At 38.4% G+C, this 10,364-nt stretch overlaps 2 protein-coding genes across 3 annotated transcripts in view; both read left to right on the top strand.

Moving 5' to 3' along the window:
• Positions 1-292: 292 nt before the first annotated feature.
• Positions 293-3,869, top strand: LOC113139926 (uncharacterized). 2 transcript variants are annotated; one of them, XM_026323558.1, is made up of 3 exons: positions 293-1,433; positions 1,995-2,096; positions 2,865-3,869. In XM_026323558.1, exons 1-3 carry the CDS (start codon positions 656-658, stop codon positions 2,969-2,971), a joined length of 987 nt encoding a protein of 328 aa, XP_026179343.1. In that variant the 5' UTR covers positions 293-655; the 3' UTR covers positions 2,972-3,869. The 2 variants fall into 2 exon arrangements, with proteins under 2 accessions (XP_026179343.1, XP_026179342.1); XM_026323557.1 differs by having other exon boundaries at positions 1,995-3,869.
• A 1,111-nt stretch (positions 3,870-4,980) lies between these two features.
• The window catches only part of psmd1 (proteasome 26S subunit, non-ATPase 1), a 38,326-nt gene continuing 32,942 nt past the window's right edge, over positions 4,981-10,364 (top strand). The window contains exons 1-13 of the mRNA XM_026323406.1: positions 4,981-5,152; positions 5,833-5,876; positions 6,498-6,571; positions 6,948-7,117; positions 7,405-7,613; positions 7,770-7,913; positions 8,304-8,530; positions 8,989-9,049; positions 9,171-9,299; positions 9,426-9,514; positions 9,627-9,705; positions 9,800-9,973; positions 10,217-10,328. Coding sequence (XP_026179191.1) covers positions 5,137-5,152; positions 5,833-5,876; positions 6,498-6,571; positions 6,948-7,117; positions 7,405-7,613; positions 7,770-7,913; positions 8,304-8,530; positions 8,989-9,049; positions 9,171-9,299; positions 9,426-9,514; positions 9,627-9,705; positions 9,800-9,973; positions 10,217-10,328 — 1,528 coding nt within the window. The 5' untranslated portion in view covers positions 4,981-5,136. The remainder of the gene's footprint in view (positions 5,153-5,832; positions 5,877-6,497; positions 6,572-6,947; positions 7,118-7,404; positions 7,614-7,769; positions 7,914-8,303; positions 8,531-8,988; positions 9,050-9,170; positions 9,300-9,425; positions 9,515-9,626; positions 9,706-9,799; positions 9,974-10,216; positions 10,329-10,364) is intronic.

The following is a 10,364-nucleotide window of genomic DNA, read 5'->3' as shown; positions in this document are numbered from 1 at the left end:
TCAGCAGCTGAAATTATTTGTATTTCAATAAATGACCTCTGTTGTATGTTCGGTTGAGATGTCCAGATTTAATAAAAGAACAGGCATCTGTAGATTAAAGGATTTGACCTCTACAGAGTGTCGATGGGTTTAAGGGTGAAAGGCATTTGTGAAGTAACACGTACAGGTGAAGCTCTTATGTCAAAGTTGATGCTTATGACTTTTGTCTTTGTTTCTTCTTGTCTTTTTTATTTTTGAGAAGCCAGGAATCTACAGCATTGGAGGGAAGGCTGGACTCTTTTCCATGCGAATAGTGGGAATCAAGAGAGTGACCTCTACACCCTGAGATTTTCACATTTCAACCCAGGATCTCTTGGATTATTTAAATTAATAGAAACTCATTTTCAAACCAATTGATATGTGTGGTTATCCATTACAGATTAATTTACTATGCCAGACCAAGCATGCATTGCGTACAGATAACAGAGAAGGTGACCCCGCCCATTAAACGGATCAGCCAATAGCAATCGAGGCCGAGTATTTATTCCCACGCTCCCTATCCTTGTAGCGACCACGAGGAAGTTTTGTTGCGTTTCACCGGTCAGGAAGGTCCTACTCAATGACTTGACGGTTCATTTTAAATAAAACGAAACCGCGCAGCCGTATTTGCGCAACGATGGCAGACTCGGCCTCCCTGGTAGACGCACTGCCCGAAGAGGAGAGGGAGTTTCAGAAGATTGTAGCTGTGATCGGAGGGAAAGAGAGGATTTATTTGGTCAGCGATGCCTGTCAGAATAAAGACGTGGATGGCGATGACGCTGAGATATTGCAGGAGTTCATACGTGACATGTTTCACAGCAGCGGCCGCGTGAACAGCAACGGACCGCCCCAGTCCTGTCCTTCAACTACTCACTGCGACACTGTTAATGCAAATCACGTTTTAAGCACGACAGAGGAGGTTAAATGTGATGAAATACCTCTCACAGTGAGGCTCAAGGATTTGGATGTGAGAGCCTGTCCAGTAGAAGAGCACATCGACAAGGAGAAGCGGACGTCGCGCAACAGCAACGCTCAAAGGACAGCAACGAAGAGGACGAATATTTACAGCCAGAAACGAACGATAGACTCTCCTGTTATCATCTTCGTGTTCAGACAGACATTCTTCAGCAAAAAATCCAACGAAGTGTGCTTAAAAGAGATCCTGAAGGACGTAAAGGCGCGTACGAAACGTGCCAGAATTGCTCGACCAGCTCTGATCGGATTAATACGCACCAGACAAGAGACCACTGAGACGCATGAATGTGCGCAGCTCCTGGAGCATCTGATCCGCTCAGTGTTCCACAAACATCCACCAGAGACGATATGGGTTGGATGTTTCATCCCGAAGTCAGAGGCCAAGATTCTCAGCATCAAGCAAAACGCCTGCAAAGTCATATTCGCAACTCAAACACCAGGTGTAATAAAATACATTGAACATCCTTTTTTGCATTTGAAAAATCAGAATTCATAAAAACTAATTTTGTATAAAACTCTAACATAGTCCAATATCATAAACTGCTTTTCTGTTTTCCCAAATTCATTTTTTTTCCTAAAGCACACGTCAGCAGTGCAGATGTTTGTCAACATGAAGTTTGAACCCTGGTGTATTTTACCAGGACACCATGCAGCTTTGGTGATAATATTTGATAGACAATTTATTTTTTTTAAAATACGTTCACCATATGTCACTCTAAATACCTACAGTAATACTATGGTGATATTTTGAGATAATACCTTTACTTATGGCGTGATTATTGTAAATCCACTGAGTGTATGTTCAGTGTGCAGGAGTATTTGGCAAACACTGTGATTTGTTAGTGCAATCCATTTGGGGGTCAATCCATGACATTCACAAGATCATACAATTTTCTTAGTAGGCACAATTAGAAAGGCCCAGAAACAATGGGAGCATTCATGACACGGTCAGGTCCTTAGATACGCTGCCAAATTGTTAAATGCTTGTTATTGCTTTTCAGATAATACCAGGGATAGAGGGAAGCCGCTTTTCTGGCCACTCGAATGTTTGTGCTGTTCTCGGAGAAGAGGAGCCGGAGGCCAAGCCAGCAATTCTTCAACCAGTAGGCAAAGACATAGCTGCACCCACCCAAAGTTCAGTTTGACTGAGCTGAGTGTAGTTATTTCCATTTCTTTCAAACACTTGTTTCTTTTCTTCCTCCATTCTACATATCAGCTTAGATCTGTTCAGGGTTCTCCTCGGACTGGAACCTATCCCAGACTGCACTGAATGAGCAAAAGGCATGAATACAGATTTCCATTTTACTACAGGGCCAACAGGGGGACAAAAAAATTTACACACACACTCTTCCTTTAGCGGCTTTTTCGATCACAAGAATAGAAGTAGTAGTAGTATACATTGTAGTAGTAGTTGTAGTAGTAGTAGTAGTAGTAAAAAAGATGAACCTCAGCATGTGAAACATTTTGGTCCAACAGTGACTTCTTTTCTTTTGCTTGTACCATCAACGCCTTTACGTTTAAGTGGAAACATACATTAGTTTTAAAAAAAAATCCCATAAGGTAACTTGAAAGAACTCATAAAATCTCTAGCTGAAGTTAAAGAAGATACAGCAGGATGGAAAAAAAATAATGCATTGATAAAACTGCAAATAACCTCCTTAAGTTACCATTAGATTGAGGCTGTACATAGCAGTGGTACAGTATTTTAATTGCAAATTGACCCTTTAGCAATCATCGACTCTATGTTGCAAAGGATACAAAAATGCATATAAAAAAACAGAGAAATGGCTGAATCTCTTGACCACTTGATGTGTGTTCATTTCATTCAATTCAGTTCCGCTGTAAGTAACTGTGTTTCCAATGTTTTTCAGGTGACACTAGAGGTTTAGAGGAAGGTATTCCTCTGAAAACAAATTCCTTACCCGATGGAGGTTATGTGGATGGGCAACCAGCTGGAGGGGACAGTTGTGACACATGATCTGCAGGCCTATGCTCACAATCCTCTTTTTACTGTAAATGGAAAAGTTGGCCTCACGGTGCTGAAGAGTGTTTCTTCATGGTGGTCCTTATTCCAACCACTGTGCCAGCATGATTATTGTCCCAAACATGTTGTTAGTCAAATCTTTTGCCATCCAGCTGATTTACACATTGTCTTTAATGTACAATAATTAGTCACAAAAGATTTATTGTGTAACTGTAGACTGTTGGTCAGTTAGCCGTACACCTTGTATCACATTATTTAATACCAGAGTTATTTAGACAGAGATTCTCAGAGTTATGTACATTAGTTTATATCAAGTTGAAACTGCAATATAGTGAGACTGGTATAGGATGATGCATAGATCGTACTGGATGGGGTTAATGTCTGGACACAGAACTGGTATGAGGCTGAACTCTGGGGTTATTTTGTGTCAACTGGTTTAATCAAACATTTATTGGGGAATATACTATATTCCAAAATCAAAATAATAAGGGCTGTATTAGGCTGTATAAGTGTACCTGCCTGTCAAGGGTCTGTGTCAAAATCAATCTTCAAGTGCCACATAGTGTTAGTTTTACATTGCATAATCCTATATTATTGTGTAAAACATAGACACTAGGACCAGGTAGTATTGTGGTATAGAAAAACGATACCCAGTGCATAGAGAACATGAGTAACCAGAGAAAGGATTTCTAATACTGGATGTCTATTACATTTTTTCAGTGTCACGCAATGTAATTTGTTCTTTTTTCCACTTTCATTTAATGGGATTTTGTGCCTTAGGAGGTGAGTGCTATTGACAGTAGCATGATCTGTAATTGAAATAGAGCATACAGTCTTTTTATAAATTAATGTACTAAAGGAAACACACTGATCTGTCTATAATTAAACATGTTTAAATTTGAGTGTGCAGCTTGTTGAAAAATAACCTGTTGTATTTTCAGACTAATGTTGATTACACAGAAAGTAATTATTTACTTAACTCTGTCATGCCATGTATTGCAGTTGCTAACATGAAACATTCTTTCTCTGAACCTCATTTGCTTACAAACTTTTAAATTTATTTTTCTTCATTGAACTCCTGAATTCATACATTCAAAAAAGTAGAGCTCAGGTCAAAATCTACTCTGCATCTAGACAGGGCTGCTAACATTGCAACAAACTCAGATTCTTCAGCGATAGAAACACAATATCATTATGGCCAGTAGATGTCGCCACCTTCGAGCAAGTCAAATGTGGCGAAACCCTGTGGTCGGGAAAGGCAGTTCACTGCAAATAGTACTAGGCTGACTGGACTGTACTGACATGTTAAAAAGAAGGGCTGATCCCGTTAGGTTTTACACTTCCAGACGATTTATGCAAAGTTAAGGCAATTGGCAAAGTGTTTTTGAACTGATACAACTCTTAAGTAATGTACTGCTTTTTTTAATTGAATACAATTGTAATACTGGTTTATCAGGATGTCTAACTGTTAAAATTTATAATACACCGTGCACCGTATAAAAACACTGTATTTAAAGTGAAATAAATCGCATCGCAGCACTTGTACAGCAGGGACTCATGCTGCGGTGGATCTGTGCGTACAGACAAGTAAATAGAGACACGCTGCCTTTCCAAACGCCCGTCCATGAATCAAATCGCATTATTAAACGTACATTAAACGAATAATAAAAAAATACGATTTGGACCAATCGGCGAGGCTACATTGATTAGTATACAATAAATAAATACATACATATATATATATATAATGTGTTACATGCTGTGCTTGTACTTACTAGTAAAAGCACATGGATTAAAAGACATTAATTCCTCATGAAACCTTTGTAAGGAGAAAAATGAGCCTTGGAGGTACAGTTTGAGGCAGGTAAATTTTATTATATATATATATATATATATATATATATATTTTTTTTTTTTTTTTTTTTTTTTTTTTTTGAATTCACACATTTTTTTTAATCAGGCGATATTGAGGCCAACAACCCTGAGGTCCCTTATGACGGGACCTTCGGTTTTGTAGCTAAAAGAAATTAGCAGCGGCTCCACTGTTGTACCTCTACAGACTCTTCAAACATTTTTCCTTTCTTTCCACCGAAAAATCGCTCGGAACTCCACCGTTGAACCAGAATTGTGGGGGCAGAGGTGGGAATAAAGAGCCAACCATGATAACATCTGCTGGTAAGCTGTAACGCGGTGATTTTATGTTGTTAGCGGTACGGTTAGCTAGCTGCCATTGATTTAGCTGAGTCACACAGCTAACGCTAACGTTTGTTATTAAAAATACTTTCAGAAATAAAAGACGTTTCTCGGGCTGTCTTTGTGATAATTAGGCATTACAATCGATGACAAACAAAGTTGAACAAAGTTCAATAAAACTGTAAGGATTCGCAGTAAGTTACATAAAGGTTGATGCTAAGATTCTCAGTGCATAATACAGAATCATCTTTGATGACAAGATGTTCATTTTTAATAAAGCTATTATCTTGTTATCGAATTCCCAAAGTTGGCTACTCTTATGGCCCTGGGATACCCATTTATCAGTGTAATATTGTTAAACAAGTGCGTGTTTTACCTGTTTTCTCAGCCCCGTGTGTTTATTTGATTATTATTATTGGATTGTGACAATGATCGTAAAATGCCTGCTGGATTGGGACTGATAGTATTCATCAAGGAAAGATTATGGACATACCTTGTATTTGTACATATAACAAATAAATTCCTGCGTCGAAATATAATAGATATGGGTGGGTATTTTATGTTTAATAGAAATGTGTTATATCTGAAATCTATCTAAGAAAGTATGTACACTTTATGAATCAAGAAACTGCTCAGTCAATTTTTTTTCCTTTTTTTTTAAGCTGGAATTATTTCACTTCTTGATGAGGACGAGCCTCAGCTCAAGGTAAGAACTCACTGCAGAGTGGTGGAGCAGGTGCCCAAAGATGGAAAATGCATACATTCTAGATTTAAATATCATGTAAGATGCTGTTCAGAGGTATATAAATTACATGTTGTGCTTGTACTTACTAGTAAAAGTACATAAGTTAAAAGACATTGGCTCCTCATGAAATCTTTCCTAAGGAGCAAAATGAGCCTTGGAGGTTTATATAGAGCTTTGAAATGTGCCACTGGTTTTCTGTTTGTACAGCTTGTGGAGGCAGATAAATTATCAGAACTTGTAATGACTAGTTGTATTAATATGTCTTCCCATGTGAGATGGCCCATGAAGTCAAGAGGCTGTCACCTCTGCTTACCTTTGACGATGTTTCAGGATTTCAGTGCAAGCTTTGGATTTTCTAATTACTGTTGCAGTTAGCTGTAATAAATACTTGCTACATTCATATAAGATATGACTAATGATCATAGTTGAACTGGCTTTACATTGATTTGATTTATTAGCACAGACAATGGAAGATAGAGTAAACTAAACTGGATATTATAGAATTGACAATTACAGTTGAATACAAGTAAAAAGAAATTGTACATAACCAGTATGAATGAAATGTCTTTGTCTTACTTGTAGGAGTTTGCTCTGCACAAACTAGACTCCATTGTGAATGACTTCTGGGCTGAAATTTCAGGATCAGTAGATAAAATGTAAGTACTATTGATGAGTTTAGGAAAATAATATGATGTAAGAATGTTAAATTAGGAACCATAAGCTCCTAATTTCTCTATTAATTTATCTGAAACAAATAGAAAAATATAGTTAAACTCACTGTATACTACGTGGTTTACATAATAACCTTAATTATTTGGGGTGAAACATTTAGGACAGTGTTAACATACTAGAGTATATGCAGATGAAGTGTAGCAGAACAGTGCACTGCACAATGTGCCTCATGATAATTAGTACTACAGCTTGTATGCTTTAAACATCTCTGGATAGCTCCTAGTATCAGAGTGTATCATAATACAAAAATAACTCTTGCAAGTGAACACTTTCAGCACTATTCATCTGTTGTATTCACAGTGAGGTCTTGTATGAGGATGAGACGTTTCGCAGCAGAGAATTTGCTGCCTTGGTGGCCTCTAAAGTTTTCTACCATCTCGGAGCATTTGAGGAATCTCTGAACTATGCTCTTGGTGCTGGTGATCTTTTCAACGTCACAGATGACTCAGAATATGTGGAGACCATCATTGGTGAGTGCTCAAATATAAACACTTGACCTTTTCACCTGACCTACCTACTTTTTTTTTTTTTAGTGATTATGTGGCATTTATTTCATTTGAATACTACTGGGACTGTTGCACATGTGAAGCAAATAATTTACATGGAGCAAATGTCTTACCCTCAGCTCACAAACTTACAAGAGCTTTCTGGTGTAGAAAGGTGATGAATGACATATGGAATAATATATAAAATTTTAAGTGCATCACTGAATTCAGGAGTGAAATGGAGACCCTCTTTTTTTATTTTTATCTGTCAGCCAAATGCATTGACCACTACACCAAGCTGCGGGTTGAAAATGCAGAGCTGCCAGAGGATGAGGAGAAGAAAAGCATCGACCCCCGGCTTGAGGGCATTGTCAACAAGATGTTTCTGCGTTGCCTTGATGATCACAAGTACAAGCAGGCCATTGGCATTGCTCTGGAGACCAGGCGTCTTGACATGTTTGAGAAGACCATCTTAGAATCGGTCAGCAGCTATTGTTGCTCCCATGTTTATTGTATTTTAGATCAGATTATCTTAATTATTTTAATACTGAACAGAATTGCCTAACTGTAGTTCTCATGATAATGCTCCAAAACATGAGACACATTGCTAAGTCTTACTTTTTATCCTCTTGTTTAGAATGATGTGAGTGGCCTCCTTGCATACAGCCTGAAGGTGTGCATGTCCCTGATGCAGAATAAGAAATTCCGTAATGAGGTATTGCGGGTGCTGGTCAAGCTCTACATGAATTTGGAAAAGCCTGACTTCATCAATGTCTGCCAGGTAAACATCATGTACCCAAAATCACTTGTACACAATTGTTGCAATCACTACTGATGTTAGGTGATTTTTTTGAGTAGTCTTTAGTTGTCTGGGAATTTTAATGTACTTTTACACTTTGTAATTTTTAATTCTTTGATGACCTGCAGTGTTTTGCATGCTGGTTTTATTCTACCAATGGTAATATAAGATCACTGACTTTATAATAAACATACAATATTACAGTTAAGCTATATTAGTCATACTGATTGCTATGCATGTATTTAATGTGTTCATAGGTTATACAGTTAAAGGTACTTCTTTCTAGTGATTGCTATACTAAAACTTGATTTTCCAAAAGGTGTGCCAGAACCTAAAACCCTGCTCCAATCTTTTCTCTCTTCAACTTTTTAGTGTCTGATATTCCTGGATGACCCGCAGGCTGTGAGTGACATCCTGGAGAAGTTAGTGAAGGAGGACAACCTGCTGATGGCCTATCAGATCTGCTTTGACCTATATGAAAGTGCCAGCCAGCAGTTTCTCTCCTCTGTCATCCAGAACCTACGGACTGTTGGAACACTAATTCCTGCTGTACCTGGCTCTACAAATACTGGAACTGTGCCCACACCTGACAAAGACAGGTACACAGATAAAGGATAATGAGAATGCACTAATACCACTGTGCCTTGGTCATGTTCACAAGGACTTAGAGTATTTTTCAGTCCTACTGGTTGTCCACAACAATGAAAACAGAAAATGGGGACAGTATGAAAATCACTAGAAATTCAAAACACTCAAGCAGAGGCAATCATGACAGAACAAAAATCTAAGTTTGAAAATCTTCAAACTTCCTTTCAAATACTAAGGAGTCCAAATATTTAGCATTATGCCTTTCAAATTTTATCCTTCAATGTATCTGCATTTTTGAATAGCATTCCGAAATACTATTCTTCTTTGTCCTCTGCCAACTGCTGAAGTTACAGTAAATATATGGAGGACTTGTGGTATGAATTGAAATGCTACATGGCCTTATTTGAGACATTGTGTTAGTTGCTTGTGATGAGGTATTAATTGCTGACAATTTGTTTGTGTGTTACAGTGAGGCAATGGAGACAGATGACAAAGCTGGCAGCTCTCCTGCTGGAAAGCCAGCAGAAACTGTAAGAAATTTGGGTTGTTTTGTACTGCAGCAATTTTGTGAAAGCAGGTGCTCCATAAGTTTTCTAAGTAGAGCAACTTTTATTAGGTTTAAATCACCATATTCCTTCTCCATTTTTGCAGAAAGATGAGCCCAAAGACCAGAACGCCAAGATGATAAAAATTCTTAGTGGGGAAATGGCCATTGAACTGCACCTGCAGTTTTTAATCCGAAATAACAACACAGATCTCATGATTCTCAAAAATACAAAGGTAATGTAGGCTAACAATAAGGTGAATGGCTTTGAGAAAAACTATTGTTATCATGGACAGATGAACTGTTTGTGTAGTGTTACTTGACTTTCCTACTGAGCTTTTGTTTCTCCTGTAACAACCTAGGATGCAGTCCGAAATTCAGTGTGCCACACAGCCACAGTAATAGCCAACTCTTTCATGCACACAGGAACCACAAGTGACCAGTTCCTCAGGTAATTGTCCCATCACCCCAGAAGTGTATATTTCATAGATTGTGTAGAAAGGTTGGGAAACATACATAGTCTAAGTGACTTTTGGATCCAAGTTTTTGTTTGTTCCTTGTAGAGAAAATTTAGAATGGCTTGCAAGAGCCACCAACTGGGCAAAGTTCACAGCCACAGCAAGTCTGGGTGTCATCCACAAGGTAACTTTCTGCCACTGTGATAACAAATCAAACATAGTGCACTTTGTTTTAGTTTAGCTGTTTAATTTTAAACTTAACATGCTGTGTTTTCTAGGGTCATGAGAAAGAGGCTCTCCAGTTGATGGCCACCTACTTGCCCAAAGACACTTCCCCTGGCTCCGCTTACCAGGAAGGAGGAGGCCTGTACGCTCTGGGACTTATTCATGCCAACCATGGTGGGGACATCATTGATTACCTGCTCAGTCAGCTCAAGAATGCCAGTAACGATGTAAGTATGCTTTACTGTCATTAATTGTCCAGTGCGTACTTGAAAGAACAGTAGCGTCTGTTTTGGCTTAAGTAATAAAATAAAAGAGTGCATGTTTACAAAAAATATACTGTTTTAGAATGAAATGTTTTAGTTTATAAAGTGTGTAGCTGACACTTGCAGGTAGTTTAAGCCAAGCTGTCAGCTGTTAATTTAAGCTTGTATTCAATCTCTCATGGTCTGTTTTCTTCTGCTGTTTTACAGATTGTCCGTCATGGTGGCGCCCTTGGCCTTGGTTTGGCTGCACTGGGCACAGCCAGACAGGATGTTTATGACCTCCTCAAATCCAATCTGTACCAGGATGATGCTGTGACTGGTGTGTAGACAAGTTTTTTTATCCTCACTACTCTTG

This window comes from Mastacembelus armatus, chromosome 4 (assembly GCF_900324485.2).
Source record: "Mastacembelus armatus chromosome 4, fMasArm1.2, whole genome shotgun sequence".
Classification (NCBI taxonomy): Eukaryota; Metazoa; Chordata; class Actinopteri; order Synbranchiformes; family Mastacembelidae; genus Mastacembelus; species Mastacembelus armatus.
Note: the sequence above shows the minus strand (reverse complement) of the source record. Positions and strands in the feature narration are given on the sequence as shown.

Coding starts and splice junctions, on each gene's coding strand:
- LOC113139926 (XM_026323557.1), top strand. CDS start 656: ATGGCAGACTCGGCCTCCCTGGTAGACGCACTGCCCGAAGAGGAGAGG. Junction 1,434..1,994: donor ATTCGCAACTCAAACACCAG/GTGTAATAAAAT, acceptor ATTGCTTTTCAG/ATAATACCAGGGATAGAGGG.